The sequence below is a fragment of the Nomia melanderi genome, chromosome 1 (genome assembly GCF_051020985.1).
Source record: "Nomia melanderi isolate GNS246 chromosome 1, iyNomMela1, whole genome shotgun sequence".
NCBI classification, from domain to species: domain Eukaryota; kingdom Metazoa; phylum Arthropoda; class Insecta; order Hymenoptera; family Halictidae; genus Nomia; species Nomia melanderi.
Genome location: NC_134999.1, coordinates 13,007,976 through 13,030,737, shown reverse-complemented (window position 1 = coordinate 13,030,737; position 22,762 = coordinate 13,007,976). Strand labels below are relative to the sequence as shown.

The 22,762-nt window shown below is 31.8% G+C and overlaps 1 protein-coding gene across 1 annotated transcript in view; it reads left to right on the top strand.

Moving 5' to 3' along the window:
- The window catches only part of LOC116427654 (metabotropic glutamate receptor 8), a 94,980-nt gene extending 77,433 nt beyond the window's left edge, over positions 1-17,547 (top strand). Inside the window, exons 5-19 of the mRNA XM_076370775.1 lie at positions 1,303-1,434; positions 3,531-3,710; positions 4,541-4,710; positions 5,974-6,128; positions 7,550-7,798; positions 9,540-9,695; positions 10,724-10,850; positions 11,137-11,248; positions 11,845-12,068; positions 12,892-13,172; positions 13,867-14,171; positions 14,678-14,800; positions 15,455-15,602; positions 15,687-15,862; positions 16,719-17,547. Of these exons, the coding sequence (XP_076226890.1) occupies positions 1,303-1,434; positions 3,531-3,710; positions 4,541-4,710; positions 5,974-6,128; positions 7,550-7,798; positions 9,540-9,695; positions 10,724-10,850; positions 11,137-11,248; positions 11,845-12,068; positions 12,892-13,172; positions 13,867-14,171; positions 14,678-14,800; positions 15,455-15,602; positions 15,687-15,862; positions 16,719-16,874 (2,694 nt within the window). The 3' untranslated portion in view covers positions 16,875-17,547. The remainder of the gene's footprint in view (positions 1-1,302; positions 1,435-3,530; positions 3,711-4,540; positions 4,711-5,973; positions 6,129-7,549; positions 7,799-9,539; positions 9,696-10,723; positions 10,851-11,136; positions 11,249-11,844; positions 12,069-12,891; positions 13,173-13,866; positions 14,172-14,677; positions 14,801-15,454; positions 15,603-15,686; positions 15,863-16,718) is intronic.
- The last annotated feature ends 5,215 nt before the right edge of the window (positions 17,548-22,762 follow it).

Below are 22,762 nucleotides of genomic sequence, written 5' to 3'. Positions count from 1 at the left end.
AACATATATAACTGACATAGGATGAAATCTTTATAATTGGTTATAGTCAGATTACAGATCTTACGTTTATAGTACGTGGAAATTTATAAAATACAAGTGAATATTATACAAATAAAAATTAGTAGTACATCTGATTTTAATATTATAATAAGTAATGTTTTCGTTGGAGATAGAAATTGTCTTCTTGTTCTGGTTTTTATAGAATAATCAATGAAAACGATAATTTGCGTAAAGAAGCGCGGTTAATTATAACACTGAAATGAATTTGGTAATTAAAATGCAAATATTGATGTGCATATTGAAGAAATATATTTTTCAATATAATTCCATTAAATTGAACTTAGAAAGAAGCCACGAATAATTTATATATACAAATAGCAGTAACCAATGGTTGAATCTTAACAAAATAAATATTTAGCTATTCCAGCAGTGAAATGGAATTCATGTTTATGTCGATTTGTCCCGACTATGTAGCATCGAAGTATCAAGTTTACTTTCTTCCGTGAAAAATGTATATCCGTCTAAACGTGAGAATACACATGCGACTGTGAAAAGGATGCCTCAGGCCAATACATAGTTGGAACTAACTTAACCCCTTGCTTTATGTGATAATATGGAGTCAGACTTCTGTAGAGTGCTCTACGTGGAATTTAATAAGTACGAATATCTTACAATCAATATTAACACGTTGAGTGCTGCACGATTTTTCCGAGAAAATATACAAAATGAAAATAGTGTAACATCAATATATGTAATTGAATTATGTTATTATTATTGTAAGTTTATCTTGTTGAATGTCATTGTATTAGGTGGTATTACTTATAATATAGAAAAGTTTTCCAATAATCATTGTTTAATGGCATCCAACGTGTTAAAGGGGAAAATAGTGTTTTATAAATAATGTTAAAAATTATATATATTTAAATTATTATCTATATTATAAATATTTTATAAACTAACGTATAACTTTTCGTCGAAAAATAATTGAGGAAAAATTAATTCTTGTAAACTTAATCATTTAATTTTAGGCTACAATGAAGTGCATTCTTTTCGTTGTATTGGATTATAACTAATATATTAATAAAAAATGATGGTAACTGATTGATTGATCATTTTCAGAATTATACCTGAAACAGGTCTTTGGACGTTATTACTCAGACGAGAATGTTTCCGCGATTACTTCCAATACCTTGCTCACGATGCACTTAACCTTAATGCAATACGTTGCTACAATTAAGACTGGAATTTAACAGCATGAATTTACTGCATGCACAGCATAATTTTATTTCCACTTATTTTCAGGATATATCGGAATATAAATGTGAAAATGATAAGCCGCCTACGTATGAGCCACACAAACCTGTGACTGGCGTTATTGGAGCTTCTTTCAGCGTAGTTTCAATTATGGTCGCCAATATTTTAAGATTGTTCAAGGTCAGTACTATAGATTACGTAGAAAATAAAAAAAGATGTATTAACAATTGCTGTTGTAACAGAACTTCTTAGTCTGAGGAATATTCCTCTTCTATTTCGAATGCCAAGCATTTAATAAGACAAACGAATGTTCGCACAGTCAGTTTCTTCATCTTAATTGTATAGAAAAATATTACACAGAAGGAATTTTACAAATAATTTATATTTATGTAATGTTTTATTTATTTTGTTTTAGTAGATACTCACGAGGGTAGTCACAAGCGTGTGAAAAAATTAATGTTTCACGTTGATTTTTATCATTTCTTCTATTTTTGAAATAAAAATTCCTAACGAGCGTATATTTTCGCGCATCAAGGATAAAATGTTCTTTGATAAAGTGAAAATGTCTATGAAACTCCACCCAGGAAACATTATTAGTGACATATTATAGTATCCTGTCTACTGTAGTTAAATTAAATTTTTTTGTGTCTTCAAAAATGGCAGTTATAATTTACGTAGACGAGATTATTATTTCATCTTGCTATTTAATAGAATTAATATAAGTATCACGTAGAATTTTTACTTAAGTATAATAAGTAAAGAAACGAGAAATTAGTGATGTAGTCGGGATAGTAATTAAAATAATCAAAATATTACAAGACTGAGTAATGCATCTGTTATATTTGATTACTATAGAACATTAGAGAACATTTACTATTTATGTCACGGCATGTGCCAACTATTATTAATTAGTGCCAATCATATGAATATTGGAGCATTCATTAGCTAAATCGCGTAATTACGTGTTTGCATCATATTGTAATAATAATGTGTTCCATTGAACATCTTCTGTGAAGTTTATTCGATGTATATTTTATTTCTAATCGACTAAATACAATCATTATTTAATCCTTAGCAATTATTTCCCTTTAAATTAAGAATAATACGGAAAATACTAAGGTATTATTTGTTTTATTGTATAATACTTTCATTATTTCCAATTTTACATTCTATTCCACTGTTTACTTGTTAACTACTTTATTGATAATATTAAAATAAGTTTGTTAAGATATTATTAAACACGTACAGATATACAGAGTGTCCTGTAATTAGTAATTCAAGAGGATACGAGTTGATTTGGTATAAAATGATAATTTAAACGGAGTTTTTATCTAAAGCACTTTTTTAGAGAACATAAAAACGAAGGTGTGCAGAGTGCTTACACGTGCACTCAGCTGTTTTGAATGAGAATAGTTTAATTGACGGAGAACTATTTTACATAAAAAGTTCAGTTAAACAAGCAGAGCAAAATTTATTTATTGAAAACTTCATTTTCGAGAAAATCCAGTTTAAAAATGTATTAAGCTGCATCTGTCTGACTACAGATAGAACATGTTCAAACTCGGTATTTTCAGAAACGAGATCTCACACTAAAATATCTTTTCTCTCAATTTTTCATAGCCTTACATATAGAATTATCATTGGTGAATAAATATTCGTGATATAAATATTACAAATATTTTTCATTCTCTCAAACAGAATCTCTCAAAATGATTCCATTTTGTTAAAGAATCTTCATGAACACAATAGATTTTTATAACAATAAATAAATATGATACGGCACACTTCACATTAACTTGTTATATTAAATTCAAGCATATCAAATACCGAACTGATAAAACAAGAAGTGCAATATTAAACATTTAACTTTTACTTTCTGTTATGTCATAACTTTCAAATAACTCACAAAAACTTATTCATTACCAACAATCATTATTAAACAAAACTGCATATTACCAAATATCAAACATTACCAATAACCTCAAACATTCGATCAAAACGACGCAAATTTCTTAAAAAAAACACACACACACATTTCCTTTCAAATCAACGAGAAGTTATAAGACACTCTATATATCCAAGAACAATCGAAAGATTTTCATTAGACTTTGCTTTCCTCTGTGGCAAGAAACAAATAAATGTTGGGAACTACGCAAACGATATTACCTCGAAGTACCTTGTCCAGCCTTAAGCAATTTCAAACAGAGAAGCCTCGATTGGAATTGAAAGGAAAGACAAGAAAGAAAAAAAACGACGGATAATTTCTTTGATCGCAGATACCGCAAATAAGCTATGCATCAACCAGCACAGAGCTGTCGGATAAAAGTCGCTTCGAGTATTTCAGTAGAGTGGTGCCGCCAGATAATTTTCAGGCGCAGGCCATGGTGGAAGTTATCCATCAACTCGGCTGGAAGTACGTTTCCACAGTCGCAGTTGAAGGTGATTACGGAGAGAAGGTGATTAAATTTCTATATTCCGGGCTCTGATTAAAATTTAATTTTTACACTTAATTTCGTCTGTAACGCGGAACCACCGAAGACGAAACTGCACGCGCGTAATACAGTACCACCGGATAGAATACTTCGGGGACGCCTAAAAACGTGAACGTAGAAATTCTCTTGAAAATTTGATCATAACACGGAGTGAATAAAAGTGGAACCGTTTCATTTCCTTCATCTGGGAACATTCTAATGTCGAGCATTAATTTCGCCGAAGCGCGCTTGTTTAACGGCGAGAAGAAAATTAAAGCTTTCGCATGGTGGATGATTTACTTATTAGACGAACATATCAATCGAAAGTGTTTTAATATGTGAACAGTAATTCTTTTGATGTTTGATCGGTAAGAGAAGAACTAATATAATTTTGTTCATGGATAGTAGTTTTATTTAAACTTGTTTCTATAGAAAAAGGAATCCTTTGGATGTTTAATAAATAAGAGATTTTTTGAAACTAATATGATTTCAATTGTAGATTGTAATGTTCTATTTAAACGAGATTTTATATGAAAAAGAATACTTTTGGTGTTCAATCGGTAAGACATTTTTGGAGATATAATTTTATTTATAGATAGTAATATTTTAATTAAACGTGTTTCCACATGAAAAGAAACACTTTCGGTGTTTAACGAGTAGTACAAGTGTAAATAAAAGATTCGTTAAAAATGATTCAGGGAAACTACGTTGCTGAAAGTTAAAGATTACTTTTGAATCGAACTGATTTGAACACAATACCGAGGATAAGTGGAATCTTTTGTACACCATATACTCAGGGATCGTGTATTTTTCAGGGAATCGCCAGTTTTATCTCCCTGTCGGTAGAATATGGTATCTGTGTAGCAGTTAGCGAAAAAATCCTGAGAAACTCGAAAAGCGAAGACTTTGATAAGATTATTGATCGTCTTAGTTCGAAATATAACGCCAGAGGTGTCATTCTGTTCGTCGACGAGGATAACATAAGGTAAAGAAATTTTTCATTTCACGTGTGCAGGAACTTAAAATGTATTTCCCTTTTCTCTAGATCGTGATATTTTCTTTTGCAACATTTTAGGACTTTCATTGGCATCGTTTTGATGCAACATTTGATTTTTAAATTAAATTTTTATGTACAAAATTTAATTTGTAGAAAATGTTTATCGAAATGATCAGTATGGTAGCCCTGAGATTTAAATTACTCATTGGCATATTTTAATGGAGATGCAGTTCATTCTTTGTCAAATGGACTTGATTAAATATTATCAATAATTTTATTTCTAATTTTCTTAAGTTTATCATTAAAGTATTCAATTTTCTATGATAAGACAAAATTCGATGGAAATCCTGAAAATTCATTGAAAGTTAATGGGAAAGATTATCCAAAAAGGGAACTGTGATATATTTCTGATATAATGTGAAAAAATTATATTCAAGTGAATAAACTAATCTCATAAATATTCTTTTCGTGGAATCGAATTTCTCATTCGAAGCTGTACAATATGAAAGCGAGATTTCCTGTTCTAGTCCCCAAAATATTCTGTAAAATGGACACGCTTCCGACCCTCAATTTCGTGGTCCGTTTTCATCCCTTTGATTACCGATGAAGAGAAGCACGCGCGTAAAACATTCGTCCACGGCTCGCGTTGCGAAGCCGCAACGAATTCTCGCTGACTACGGTAGATCCCGATAAAATTTAGATAAAATAGAGTCGCGAAACGTTAAACTCGACCCGCGAGAATTGCTGTAATGAACGGTGCGACGACCTGTTAATCGTATCTACGCTAATCTTACTTCACATTTTAATCTGTCGAAACAGTATGAAGCCCGAAGAATTTTAAATTTTCATTTGGTTGATGGTGAATGGGAAATATTGCTGTTTCTGTAACGAATAACAATTGTAACGATGAATAACGATAATTGTTACTTTAATACATTATAACGTTATAATATACTCGTTATTATTAATTATAATTATATGTTAATTATATATCAATTAAAATATTATATCATTATTTATTCCTTTATTATTTATATTATTATTGTTGTTAAGATTTATTGATTTTTATTATTATTAACAGTAATAATGGAAGGGAGACTTTTCCTTGCAGGAAGCTTCTTCAGGCAACTGTCAGGGTATATTATATTATTATTTATTCCATTATTAAATATATTATTATTATTCTTGATAAAATTGATTGGTTTTTATTATTATTAACAGTAATAATCGAAGGGAGACTTTTCCTTGCAGGAAGCTTCTTCAAGCAACTGTCAGAGCCAATCGCACAGGTCATTTTTTGTGGGTGGGCAGTGATTCATGGGGCGCAAAAGTGTACCCAGTAAGGCATCAAGAATTTGCAGCGGAGGGTGCAATCACGATTTTACCTTACCGAACATCGCTGAAAGGTATGCAAAGCTTTAACAATGTTTCCTAAAGAAAATTACGCACGAGGACGATGAAAATATCACGTTATCTATGAAAGTGTATAATAAAATCAATTTGTTTAATATACAAGTGATAGTATATGGAAAAGTAAGTTAAAAATGTGTAACAGGATTTTTTCATACGGTGGTTCGTTTCCGAGATAATCGACTTCAAAGGTTTGCTGCGCGAGAATTAAACGGTCAAGTAGAATAGATCGGCTATGGTCAGACGCGACAGCAGAGTTTTATTTAAACACGTGTGCGAGAGAAAATTTTAAACGTGATTATGTTTCAAACGAAATATTATCTGAAAAAAATTGCATTCTACTTTATTGATTTATTTTTTTCTGTAAAATTATTCCATATATTAAATATTATACAAATGATTTACGAAGATACAGATTGTCACTAGAAAGTCTAATTTTTGTACCATTTGTTTCAATAATTTCTAATATTTTAAAGAAAACGATAAAAAGAGGTTTGGATTATTAAATAAATGTATTTTTCGAATTTTAAAAAAACGGGTAGTAATAAATTGCACATGTTCTTTAGAAAAATCTTGTTGTCTATAGAGTGACATTTTTATTTTAATTGCAAGAGGAAAAGCAATAAAATGCCTTTCTGATTCTGTTGTTATTATTTCAAAATTACAATTATTCTGAACGACTGAGTTCCGAGGAAGACTCAGTTGTATATGATATATGCAAGTTTATTCTCGAAATTCTGTAGATCATTTGTAATATTGCACAATTTCCTACTATCAAGTGTGCTTCTTGCCCGGAGCATGTGAACTACCCTTGAGACTCCCTGCATGTACTCCATGGTGTTCCGCAGTAAATTAGCTACGAATATGGTTAACATAAACGCTATATTCCTACACCATTCTGGCACTGACTAAATTTTCTCATTTTTCTATGTTAATCCTTTGCCTTATCCTAATCCATTGATTTCTTTCATAACTACACTTCATAAACCTATTTTATGGTTAACAGTTTGTTAGAAAAAGAAAAGAATTTAATACTTGTTCTATATTCTCTCTAAAAATTATCGATCAGTAATAGAAAAGTAATATTTAATTTATATTCGAGAAAAGACAAATAATTTAAGTTAGAAAATTTTTATCGCGACAGGATATTATAGAACGAAGGGTTGTCCCATTTGCATCCCCTAGGTACTTAATTTATCAAGTTATACATAATTAATTCTGCTTTAAATATTTATTATTCTTCTTTATTAATAACTATTTACAAAATATCAAAAAGGTAAGATATTCTATATATTAATCAAATTCGAAACAATATAAGTTCTCTCGCGGCATATTCCGCTTGCGGATGCGAATGGATTAATTGGCGAATACTCGCGGGTTTGTGGCGCAACGTTTCCACGTGAACTCCCTATTTCAGATTTCGACAACTACTATCTGAACCTTCGGCCCAGGGTGGATAACGAGTGCGACGGTCAAACTGAAAATAACGTACCGCATAAGCACTTACCTGGGAAAATAGTAAATTGTCGAAACGTGTGGTTCCGCGAATTTTGGTCCCAGCATCATAAATGCAGCTTCAGCGCGAACTTGTCGGAAGGGGTAACACGTTGCACTGGTAGCGAAGAATTGGTTAATTATGAGCAGGAAGGCTTGGTACCATTCGTCGGTGAGTACGATATTTTTTTCAGATAATTTTTACGAACAGTCCCCTGATTAGTTAACAAACTGATTAATAAAAATAATTTCTCGAAATTACTGTTTCGTTTATTTTATACATAGAATACTAAATTGTAGAGTGGTGACCTTTCAAACAGTGACTCTGCATGTCAAAACAGAAAGAGAGGCAAGAATGAGAATATATTTCTTATAGTTTGTACTGTAGCAATGTTTAAATGACGTTACAATATGGCACAAACATGTTACCGAATTCAGTAGAATTCTAATGCACATCATTCAAACTTGTAATTGATATGTAAAAAATTGGTAGGAATATTTTGGAAATTTCTCGCTTTAATGACTATATAATCTAATAAACTATATAAAGTAATAACTGTATAAACTAATTAACTAATGAGCTCATAAAATAATAATCCATGTAAACTATATAAACTATATAAACTATATAAACCATATAAACTATATAATCTATATAAAATAAAAATTGTATTCCAGTTTACACAACAAAAATTGAAATTAACCTTCATATCTTGCACATTTACTAAAATATCTCGAGACAATTGATAAATACCCAGATATCCTACGGCAGATCTAGCGAAACACCCTGTAGTTTAAGATGTAATCCGTCATCTCAGATACCCTCATGTGTATATTCCCTTTGAGTGAGCCATTTAGTCGCGTCGATACATCAACTTGATGAATCGCTATTCACTGCCGCAACGCGAGGACAGATATTAAGCGGATTGAGCGGAGGCGGTCTGTGGACGAAAAAATTTAGCCGAAATCGATCCCCGGATACCCTGGGAACACTTTCGTAATGATTCTCTCGCCTCTTGAATGTTCTGTTCAGAACTTGTTTCTGCTGTCGATGATGTCTTCTATCTCGCAGGACAGTCGGTGTGATCGCAAGTGCCATATTCGATGAAACTTTTTAGTTCTATTCCCAGAACTACGAGCAATTCTTGAAAATTCGTTCTTGAAATTTATTCTTCGAAACCGACTGGCTCGGTTGCAGTTTCCTGTACATTTTTCTTACACTTGGGACTCGTTTTACACGTAGAGTACTATAGAAAGTCGAGAAACTGTTTAATAAGGAATAAAGTGTAAAAAATGATGTAAAAATAAATGAAATGTGTAAGGGAATTGTGTGAATGTGAATAAAACGAGTGAAATAAAATTGTAAAAATTAATACCTTTTTTTTGGTATATAAAATTGAAGATAACTACGAAAAGGATTAAAAAATCTGAATTATGAACAGGCTGTGGTAACATTTGCGACAGGGACAGAAAGATTTGAAATTATTGAAAGAAAGTTATGTGAATGTTGTCAATCTTGGTTATGATGTACAGAGTCGCTTTTGGATTGCAAGTATATCAATTATCATATTTATCATTATAAATATTATTCTTTCGCATTTTTCCATATATTTATTTTGAACATATTCATTTGTATTTAAGCTGAAATATTAATGAGTCTTATCGTGCATTAACAAAACTGTTCTGTGTACATTCATATGAAGGAACAGAAAGAATATTTTATAATTTATAAATTATTTTAGTATATTCGTGAAATGTTCAGAAAACGAAGTATTAAATTAATAAATATTTTGTTCCATGGAATGGCTGTTTATTGTTAAAAGATATTATTAAAAGGAAATATACGTTTTCCAAAAACTTTGTAATCCGTTGAAATAATTAAATATTTGTCTTTGATATTGAATGTTGCTTAGTTGACGCGGTTTATGCGATGGCGCATGGTGTACACAATTTAATTGAAGAAGAGTGCGTGAACAGCATAGGAACAATACACTATTTGTGTGAGAAGCTTCGTCCAGCTCCTGACGGCCATCAACTTCTACAACACATTCGAAATGTCAGCTTCACCGGTAATTATTCGCTACCAGATGAATCTAATTATTATTAATAATTATCGACACACAAATATCGCTTTCATAAAGCTTAACGATCGTTTGTATAGCTAATATTTGTCTTTACATGCATATAATCATTAAATTCGAAGCACTTCGTTCATTGATAGCGCATAAAGCTCTGCAAAAGACAACTTTTGATTGAAATGAAAGAACAACAAAATAGAACTTTTAATAACGTTCAATCGAATTTTACTTTATTTCTCATTTACTGAAACCATTTACGAAGAAAATCGAACTTTAAATCGTTTCCCTTCAACGTCCCTGTACAAAATTGCTTACACAAACTTCCGGGATCTAATAATTATACAACGTATCAAGTAAATGGTGACGCAAGGGAAAAAATGATGATTCTTTGAGAGAATATTCATCGGAAATTAATTTTGTACTATAAAATTTAAGTCTTCAGGAGATTAATTTTAATAATTTATTTGATATTCAAATTGATGATAGATATGGATAGCTATACATATCCGTGATAAGTAGAAATACGTAATTATTATAATTATAACAATTAAAATGATTTTTAGATAATCATTTTTACCAATTAATAAACTCCTTGATTTCAAGAGACTTAAAGTTAGCGAAAGTAAATATCAACCAGGCAATTATTCATTGCTTCGAGATTACTTTATGCTCACAAGAGATTCCCGGTAAAAAAATTCGTTTTAAAATTTAAGCATCTTTCATATCAAAGGGGGATGAAAGTCTTAGTTATTAAAATTATAAAACTGACATAACTTCAAAAAAAGACCATGACATCTTTTTGAATTTGTAACGTTCTGCACGTGTTTTCTTTAAATATTCATCCCCTTTTATTTCGACTGAAAAATAGTGACAGGAAATTTTGAGTAAAATCATCAATTCGTTAAATTTTTCATTCGCGTCGCAATTAATTCAATACATTTATTTATGAACTCATTTGTCAATTACATATGTACGTACGATAATGTATTCATTTTTTAATTCTCGTAAATATTGTTCAGGTCGCCAGGGTACAGAAATTAAATTCAAAGCTGACGGCGATGCATATGGATTTTATAACATATATCAATACCAGAGAAACGAGGATGGCACTTTTGATTACGTCCTCATCGGTTCGTGGAAAGAAGAGTAAGTACGTTTTCACAATAAAACATTATTGTCTGATTGTCTCAATATAAATATCTTCTAACGTTTTCTTAATAATTACGAAAATTTTAATAATAAACTGAATCACCTTTTATCATAATTTTTACATAGCAGTAATTATTGTATCAAATCCAAATCTAAAATATCTCACTCATAGTGATTATATCTAAAGACTACGAAATTTTATAAAAATGCAACACTTAATTAACTTTTTCAACATGAACAATTTCATTCTTCAAATGTTAATGCCTAAAAAAATGTTATTTAGATTGACACTGTATATCAACATGACAAGATGGACAATGGGGGCTGGTGAAACGAATATTCCTCGAAGCTTATGTAGCGACACTTGTCCATTAGGCCATGTTCGCAATTTCCAGGTAAATAAAAATTAGAATTAACGCGTAATACATCACATTCATATTTCAATATCTTTAGTACCCAATGATCCTACATTATTTATATATAAAACATCAGTACGCACAGAGAAATAATTTTAAAGAATCAACCCTTAAGATATTCGCAATCGTTTCGAACATTTCATTATAACATACTGAATAGCTAATAGTATTAAATAAAACGAACTTAATACAGTAAGAATTATTCAATTTTGCTGCAATAATCTGCTACAAAATGCTTTGTCGACAATGTGAAACGTTTAATACTATAACTATCGAGCATTTATTAGAGTTAATACGCAATCGTTACAATAATCGTAACAATACATTTTCCCTCGACTTCTTCAAACATTTGTTACAGTATTTCACTGAAGCTATATTTTCAAAATCATTTCGGATATCGGATACTTTGAAAATATGAATAATTACAAAATAAGAGAACTAAAACCTGTGATTTCGACTGGCACGGCGGTCCCAGTGTTAAATAAACAGTTTCCCACGTTTATCCCCGTTAATCAATGAATTCCCCACTTTTCCGGGCAGTTATTAACATTGAAAAATGAAGATAAAATTTCCAGGACGCCTGTTGTTGGAGTTGTGTCGCGTGTCGAGAGGACTCTTATGTTTTCAATGACACTTGTCGCAGTTGCGGTCCGGGCTACGCGCCGGACGAGACAATGACAAATTGCGTGAAACTCACCGCCGAAGTCATTCCATGGTCCAGTCCATGGGCATTAGTGCCATTAATATTCGCCTCTATCGGCATACTCAGCACTTTATTTACTACGATCGTTTTCATTCGGTACGTCACCAAAATGATTTACAGTGTACACATTCGCGACTGTCTGCGTGCGTTTTCAGAACATTTCGAACGCTCAAATATATTATAAACCCTCGGTTATCTCTCGATTCAAATGTTCTATAACAATTACACGGGGCCAGTCGTTTAATCGTGCCACTAAAATTTATTCGTTGGGTAAAACAACGTTCGAGGCAAAATTGTTTTGGCACTAAGAGCTGAATTTGGGTTGACAAAAATAAGGTAACTACATGAAACACTATTGAACAGTATAAAACTAAATAAAACTATATAAATCTATATAAAATTATATACAACCATATAAATCTGTATAAAGCTATATAAAATTATGTAGAATTACATACCACTATATAAAAGGTTTCTTTATGATTGATACCAAATAACTTTCGTTCCGAATGTTTCTGTTTATACAGTAAATAGTTCACGAGTAAATTCAGGTGACGGTTGAATGACTCGCCCTGTATAATTTATAAAACAATTATGTACGTACTTTGAACGTTTTTAATGGAACCTTCGGTTTTAAATATAATTTAACAATTTAACGGTTGCCGTCACGTACACGTTCAGTAATTATCTGCTGGTATTATAATGGTATTCTTTGTTACGATGAAAATTCTAGTTATATTGCAGAGTTTTAATAATGACTGTAATATTTTCTCCGATAAATATATTTCAATTATACCGTGAACAGTCACACGGGAAGCACGGGAATTGCATTTTTGATTAGAAGCTAAAAATTATGTTTATCGTGAAGTATGCCGACATGAAAGTAATTCGATTAATTCGGTACTGAATTATTTTGCAGCTTCAACCGCACTCCAGTAATCATGGCCTCGGGACGCGAGTTATGTTACGTATTATTAGTAGGAATCCTATCATGCTACGGTATGAGTTTTGTGATATTAAGCAAGCCGACCACGTGGAACTGCACATATCTGAGGATCGGTTTGGGTCTCTGTTTGAGCATCTGTTACAGCGCGATATTAACGAAAACGAATCGAATATCGCGCATCTTCAACCAAGAAACGAAAAGTATAAAGCGACCACCCTATACGTCGCCCAGAAGCCAAGTGGTGATTGCAATCGGTGAGTTTACAATTTTCAAAGGCATCTTTATTGTAAATGCAGCGTATGCATATTATGCAACACTTTTTTAATTATCTTAGAGAATATTAGCTCTTATAATTATTAAATCATAAAACATTTGTAAAATATATTAATGAATAAGATACATACGATTAAGTATGTTTATGGGGACATTGATTGACAGTAATTGCAACAGTTGCATAGAAATGTACATAAACGTAAGGACTCAAGCAAAATCAAGAAAGTATTTTAATATCGTTATTTTAAATAAAAATTCTTATATACTAGTGAACATAGATTTCAAAAGTTCAATTCAACTCTTTTCTAGATGTGTTTCCATTATTCGTGTTTAACACGTTCGCTACCATTATTCATATCGTGAATAGTTCTCAGTTACGATATTTTATTCAGTGCAACTTCTCCTTCCAATACATTGTACAAGATATACAATTATAATAAAGGAACATCTTTGATACCAATTTCTTATTAACTAATTTTAATATCAATTAATGTACGTGCAGCATTAATATGCATTTAGCATTGACGTTATAACATTCAGCAGCAATGTACGAAACGAATTTGACTTTCTTTAGGAAAGGTAGAAGATTCAGATCGTGATAAATAGGTTAGGCTGACAGCGAACGTGTTAAAGTTCCGATCTTGATATCATATTATGGAATTCCCGTTTTTATAGGGATCACTGCAGTGCAATTAGTCGGTGCTATCGTGTGGCTCATTATCGAACCACCGGACACCACGGAAATCCATCCTTATCCGTTATCAGCGGTACTTACGTGCCGCGTATCGACATTCTCCCTGATGATGTCCCTCGTGTACAATATGTTCCTAATACTCATGTGTACTCTGTACGCGTTCAAGACACGAAAAATACCGGAGAACTTCAACGAAGCGAAGTATATTGGTTTTACAATGTACTCGACCTGCATCGTATGGTTAGCATTCGTGCCGATCTATTTCGGCTCGAACAACGACTACAAGGTCTGTACTTATATTACTAGGAGTCGTTAATCACTTTAAGTTAACACATTTTATGTAAACTGTTAAATGATAAATGGAAACACGTTTTCTTTTAAATTCTTCACGATAGTATAAAACGAAAATTGCGAATAAAGGAATTTTTAATTTTCGTTTCACGTTTTCGAGTTATTCACTTTGCTATTGACGAAATATTTGTTTAGTCAATGATGATTTTGATGGTTTAATTAATTAGATTGAATGAAATTTAAGTAGTAGTTATTAACTTCGGAGTTTGATTAATTAATATCTTGAAAATGAAAGGTTTAACGCAATTTTCTCATTCTTGACTTTCTCTTTATATTTTTATGTTATTATTGAAACTTTCCAACTTGTTGCTTGAAACCGGATTTATTTCACTGGTACACTTGTGTGTACAGAATATGTTTGTTGTCCATAATAAAAATAAGATTTAAGAATAATAAATATTTGTATGGAAGATATACATCAAATCGAACTTACAGGTACAGATAGCAAGTATGTGCATGTGTATCAACATCTCTGCGTCAGTGGCTCTCGGTTGCCTCTTCACGCCGAAAGTGTATCTAGTCCTCTTTCAACCATACAAAAATGTTCGACCTGGACATTCCAATGTAAGTATAAAGTTTCACTAAAATCAGACAGAAAAATACATCAACAAATTCCTACTAATTAACTTAAATGTCAAACTTTATAACTCTTATTTTATCAAAAACCGAGAATCTAACCTGTTAATATTGTTTTAATTTTAAATTTTATTTATATTTATTTTTTATTATTTTTTTAGTTTACAATTTAAATGGCTTAAATTTTAGAGCATTATATTGAAATTATAATTGGAATTATTAAATTTTTGAATATATTTATAAATTTATTAAGTTAAATTAAATTTATATTGAATATATAATGTTTTATATTAAGCTATATAAATATATAAATATAAATGAAATATAATCATTTTATTGATGAATTAGTTCATAATTTTATATTTCATTAACACTAGAACTACCGAGTGCTTAAACTGAAAATTTCATTATAAAATCTACAAACGTGGATCTATCAAGATTTGAATTGGTTTAAATATCAGCTTAGGCATTACTTCCTCGTCTTCTTTAGTAATTTCTCAAAGAGATATTCGTACCTCTTCAGTAATCGCAGAAGAAAAGTCAAAGAATGGATCATTTTGACCGATTTTGTAGTTCAAGTGTCAATTGGAATATCGTCTGATAAGGGTTCAAACACAAATACACGTAAATCTTTCGTTCCAGACGGGTGGACTGCAAAGCGGTAACCGTGCAGCATACAGCATGCGATTCTCCGGTGGCCGCAGCCAAACGATGCAGAGCATGACCTCTTGTTCTCGTAGCAGTCCACCGGGATCGCGTCCCGGCCAGGACGAGATGAAGCACGCCAACGGTGAGACACAAGCACTGGCGAGCCCGTCTGTCGAGGAGACCTCGGTTAGCTAGGTCTCTCTCATACACCTCCCTCCCTGTCTAGAGTGTCAGGCGAGAAATCGTGAAATCGCGGTGGAGGTGTATAACGATAACGAGGAGGACCGTAAACTCTCGACGGTCCACGAAGTCTCTGAATCGAGGGACGTTTCCAGTCCGTCTGTATTCAGCGACAATTGCAGGAATCGAAGTCGCAAATCGGTCTCCAGCGATTCCGATCAGGTGATCAATGTGTTTCATTAAAATCCACGGTGGCAGGTAGAACATGACGCACGAGCTCTGACAATCGGTGTTTATGAAGTTGTTTCGATACGATTCCTTGTAGTAGCTTTAACACGTTGACTTCCACAGCGGTCACCGATGATTGGAGCTTCCAAATTATAAGAGAATAATCATAACTTGTAAGAAAACTGATGTCTAATAAGTGTCGAGTAGCACAGATAACTAGATAATAATGTAATAGAAGAATTGTGATTATTAGTAACAAATAATTCTTCTTCTTTGTCTTTACTACAGAAAGATTGAGTGATACATAAAACGCTGGTGTTTTCTTGGCAGTCAACGTGTTAATGCTTTCACGGCTTGGAATATTACGTTCATAAGTGGCTTTCGGGTGATCTTAAACTTTTATTACTACAGTGATAAACGAAATGTAGCTCGCACTTTTTGTTTTATAGTTTGACAAAGTTTGATAATAATTCGCTATGACATTTCATAAAAATATCCATATTTCGTCACGAACTACTTGTCAGGGTTTGTGAATGAAGGTGTCAATTTATTAGAATACAACATATCATTAATAAATAAAAGTCTCAAATAGTTTCCTGTCGTTCATTGTACGCAACTACATTCTCAAACGTTACATTTTTTTGTTTCGTCAATAATTACCGTAATAACGATAGTTTCATTTACTCATTCCAAGTAGATCACTCATTTATTAGCATTTTCGAATGAATCTTTGATCCTTAAGAAAATCATTTTATAAGCATATTTTATTTATACGTAAAGAGATATCAAACTGAACATTAATGAAACTTCGAATCAAATCTAATTCTTATTTTTATCATTGTGTTTCGAGTCGGGCGATCCAGAGCGTAAGGTGCGCGTGGGAACGATCAGTTGCCTCTTCGAAAAAGTGGTATCGCATAAGATGGATGTTAACATATTGCCCAATGAAGATCAAACTTTCCACATTTACAGCGATTCGCCGACATTCTCCGATTTTTCATCGTAACCTGCGACATTTAACGGTAGAATCGACGTAATACACACACGTTACCACCCACGATTTATTAATATACTAAATATTTATTGTTCTATGTATACACGTATGACAACAAACTATTTGTATATTAATAAACGTTCTCCAGTTCACCATTTTACCATCGAAAATGCGTAACACGTGTCACGAAATTTGTCACGAGAAAGCAAATCAAAAGCATATTCAGTGAAATCACTGTCAACTAGGGAAAAAGTGCGATTTTTATTTCAACAATAACGATATTTCAACTTCGTTCGATGTTAGTTTTGTTGCTACCGATTTTTCGATGACGTTCGAATTTGCTGTTTTGTGGACATAGTTACAAGAATCGAACAGTAATTTTGATAATACTGAAATTCGATGATCAATGATACTCAAAGCATAAGAATGACGAACTCTGTTAGTTCCTTATACATTCTTAAACGTAGAAAATACAGCGGTATTAACCCTTCACAGTCTGTTAGAATGAAAAGAAAGTCTCCGAGAACTGTCTATATCTTTTTTCAATAACTGACTTTATTATGTACAAACCGAAATGAGAAGAACATATCGTTTCACGTTTTTATTGTACCCAAATTTTTGAAGTATTCAACATTTTTATAAAACTTGACAGAAGGTACATTTAAACCATTTTTTATTTTCATTAATTTGTTGGACAAATTCACTAAATAAAATTTAACTCTTTAATCGTTTCTTACATAAGATTAATTATATTGTCATCTAAATGTTTTAGTCTCAACAGAACAATTTTCTAATTACACTGATTCTTTACTATTAAATCAGTTTGATATTAAGTAACAAATTAAGAAGTTTAAAAAATGGCGGATAGCTTAGGGATACTGAAGACTTTATTCGATTTTTTAAAGAGTACAATAGAGTAGGTAGAAAGAAAATAATGTAGAGTACACATTTTAAATTGTTTATATACAATCTGTCTCGTATATTATAATTTTGTATTTTTTAAGGAATACATAGTTCCTTATGGGACACGACGATTTAACTTGTAGAAGATTTTACTGCATTAAACTGTGGAGGGGTTAAGTGTTTACTACGACGATATTCAATCAAAATTCACTATGCATATATGAAATGTTTTTGTTGATCCTTTTATGCATTGTTTATTTTGATCAATATTATATGTATATTATATTTCACTCCGTTTTAATCTGTAAGCGAATGCGTCTCAGGAAGTAAAATTGATGAAATTGAACATACAGAAATTTCGTACGTTTACTTGAAGAAAGTCATTAAGCAGAATGTAACAAAAATAGATGTGCAAAGTATGGAACCATATTCCATTCAAAATATTCTTTAAATCATTTATTAATTTGTTTGTAACAATTCGTAATATTCCAGGAATATTATTTTAATGTGTCTAAAAACCAATCATTTTTGTATGATATTATATAATATCTATAATATTTTACATTATTTAAAAGGGAATTATTTTCAAGCAATCTTTTTAACATAAGTGAATCAACTAAATTTTCGGATTACTTTTTCCCTACCTTAACAATGAAATACGATCTTAAAATTCGTATACCTATTTTCATTGCACGCTGCATATTGCACTTAACTGAATGAGCCGACTTCGTAAAAGAGTTTTAATAAACACGAGCTAAACGGATCATTATTTTTACGTTGCAATCATTCCATTGTTGACTGCTTATATCTCTACTATCATTTAGAAATATTGGCAGTCCTATAGTATTATTCGTTATACAAATTAAGCTAGCGATTAATAATAAGATTGAATACTACCACCGTCTGTGTTTATTAAAATTAAATGTAGAGCATAGTAGACCGATCAATTAATCTTATCAAAAAGTACTGAAATTGTCTAATTCGATTTCATCGGTTTATTCCACGAAAAATAGCTTCAAACGCGAAAGATTTGTTGCACAATTCCGATCTGTTTTTCAGATGTATGCGCTGTTTACATATATATTTGTTGAAAATATCCGTTGTTGCGGCATGCGAATCAAAATTGACGATGCACCACTTGAATGAACTCATACAACACGAAATCCACACAAACGATACGTACATAGTAAACGCACAGAGCCAAGAATTCATTCAATACCTGTACAAACGACTATAGCATTACTGAGAAAATGTCAAACATTTCAGTGACTAACAATCTGTTGGTTAATCGGTTAACGACTAACCACTGACTAAGAATTTGTCGATGTACCGTATTCGACACAAGAAACTTCAAAAGGAGCGCCATACAATGTATCCGTATATCAACAAACATTGTTGTATAAGTATCTTTTAATAATTTTTTGTTAACTATTTGTAAAATTTTTATCATTGCATTAATGAATTACTTTTAATAACAAAATGATGAAAATTGATATTATATTTCCAAATGAATTTATATTTGCGTTCATTTACTTCAAATGGTTTTTCTTTAAGAAATAGTATTGATAAATCTAGGAAGTTATAATTGAGAATGATGCTTGGAAATAACTATCTCGTCGAGATTAATATATATTCAAAAATTGAGTGTTAACATCATAAAAGCTTTACCAATACATCAGTGAAGATTGCATCAAAGTATAATGGAAAGTACCATTTCATTCTGGTATTAATCATTTCCATATGGATGCATTGTTCGAAATCGTTTCAAAGTCTCCTAATTAGATGACTGTAATTGAAGCACTCTACTTCACTCACTCTCGATTCTATACTTGTTGATCTCCAAGAAATTCACCGAGATTTTTTTCAATACCATGGTTTACGTTTATGTTACTTTCTTATTAGACTCGTAGGATCGATACCAATATTCTTCGTATTCGTATACTCATGCATTCGTCACATTAAGTACGTATATGTATAAAATAGAAAATATTAAATGTGTGGAACACATAATGTCCTAGTGTTAGAGTACACGCAAACCAAAATACGTATGTTCTTCATACCAGAAAGATCTAAGACTCTCGCACTGTTTTCCAGTATGTGACACTGTCTTCCAAACATAAATATTTGAAAATTTTGAAGTCACATATACACACGAAACTCGGTAATTAATGACAGAATCTATGCTAAGGTGTGTCCAGCCACGATCTTTTCTTCCTTTTTTCGTATTGTTAGACGCTTAACCAATCGAATCTCGAATATTTCAATTGTCTTATGGATGGAGAATGTACTGGCGTTTTAGTTTGCCCTACAATTTTAGGGTGTTAAACATCCTGTCACACTTTGCTAGAAATACGCCTTTTTACTTGAACGAAACCAAGGTTCGATGCAAAGATATTTGTGAAATTCTGTTAACGATATTTGTTCAGTGAAAAGATTTGTCTGTTATTCATTTTTTAAGGCATTGCTGAATGTATTCAGACATTTTCAGACACGATAAAGCGCAGAGACTACGATCGCGAAACTGTTTAGAATTAACCCTCCAGTAATATGGTTTTTCACTAATATGTCCAGTAATTTGGACCTTTATAGTCACATTTGATTTCTCATTGTTACGAATTTTATATTTTATAATTATATTTTATGTAAGTATTATTATACTATCTATAATTATAATTATTATTGTATTAAATGTTTATTATAGACCCTACTTTAATATACAAATGACAGTTTCTCCAAACCGTCATATAATTTTCCAATAATAATAAAAGATCCTGGTGAAGTCATAAGGAAATAAGATTTTCGACTTTAATGCTCCATATTGCTGGTAGAGGGTTAAAGTTCGCCATTATGGAACTGATATCATAACTTCGAGGAATACCCAATATATTTCTTGGCAATTGATCGTGTCGCAACTTCTCGGTGTCATGAAACATTTAGACGTAGATAGATCGATCTGAATCATATCAAACGTTCATTCCCCTTCGAGAATAAAACGCATAAGAATATATAAAATTATGGTCACGAACTTTCAACTGCCACTTCTTTACTTTCATTCGTGCCTCTGATGAGGACATTTTTTAAGGTAAACGGTAAATAATTAAGGGCGTTAGTGAAGTAGTATCTTAAGCCTTTAACGTCGATTCCTTGATCGAGAAACTAATTGCGTAAGGTATGCCAAAGATTAGTGATTATCTTTCAATGAGTCACTTTTTAACAAGATAAGTTAATCGAATTCGCGCGAGCGAATTTGTACGTTTGTTGTCTCGACGTTTATGTCCGTTTCCTGGGAATCGAATAGAAAAAGAAAAATTATATTGTTGGCACGAGAATATGATAAATGCTCGTGATATGCGTTGTTCAGTTAACTATATAAGTAGAAACGTTGATCTGTAACGGGATTAATTCGTAAGAACTACAGAATTAGTCGAGTATAGGAACGTGTAACTTTTTACCATGGAAGTTTTAGGGCAGAACTCGTAAGGACAAACTATATTATTAGTAGTACACGAAGAATGTGTCGTTGATTAACAGAAGTATGATTAAGTCACACTAATTGGATTTACAATTAGCTAGGCATCCCCTGTTGATACTTTTATATTTATTTGACATTTCCGTATTTCTTAGTATTCAATGTAAAATACGTTTAAATTCAGAAAAGAATTTAGATGAACACAATGATGTGAAACAGAAGAAAACACGAATATCGAATAAACAGGAAATCAATTGATTGGATATTTCATCGCTATAGTTGTAAAATTATCATTATAATAAATTAACACTTGAAATTCCGGTCACGTGACTAAAAATCCTTTGACTACAATTCCATTCGACATAATTCTACATATATATATGGTTCATTAATTTAGTAGTTCCAATTTCGCTTCCGTGAAAGGTAATAAGATATTAACGTAATTTATATTTCATTTAAACTCACAATTTGTATTTCAATATACAGAAGAACTATGTTCTTAATATTCGTGCATTGGTTCGTGAAATCTGGAATTAAGCTAAAGCATTTGAATTCTATATAAAAAGCCTTATATCACTGACGAAATAATTGTGTTTTAATTCCTGACATTCCCATTTGTTTGGAAATCAAGCGAATTTCATTTCTTTCCGGAGTGTATTCAGAGGATTTAAAAGTTCTATTGTTTTATCATCGAGTCGAGTGCCACGTTACTTACAATTTTGCAAAATTTATTATACAATACAACGACAATTTACAAAATTGGAAAGAACATATGCGTCGACAATATTATAGACTTTCCTATTTTAATTCAACAACATTGATTCCGTTCGTTAGCTGAATGTTATTCGTGCAATAATATTACAAATGGAACTGAAATATCCAAGAAAATCAATGAACCTGTACTTCTACGACTATGTATTACTGCCGATGACTAACAAACTCTGAATAGCGCTAAAAGCAAACTAGATAATAGGTACCATATGACGAGTATGTATGCGAATGTGTGTGAAATTTTTAAAAGAACAGTGAACTAATCGCGAGAGATCGCACAGCCAAATGGAATGCTGACTCTAGACGAAGGCAGTTTCACAGAAGCTAGCCGCATTATTGTTTAGATATTTATATTAAATATCGTACGATCAGTATTAATTGTATAAATGTTACACACGTATTAAGCTGAGAATCAAAAATCGACGCCGAATCGTTTTCTTCATCCGAGTAGGCCATACGAAAATTCATTTCTGATCATCGACAAGCTCGATCGGCAATAGTTTAGTAGAATTATCGCATTCATCATATCCCTGAAATATCAAAGTATTATATCCTTGTTACGAACACGTGTTTAAAGAGTTTAGAATAATGATATTGCTAAACATACATGGCTAACTTGAATCTGATGAATTTAACACGTTGAATGCCGCACGGTGTTACATAGCAAAATACACAAACTGAAAAAAATATAATATTAAATTATTTCAACGAATCGTTTCACTTTTATTGCACGTTTACCTTGTCGAATGTCAGCGCA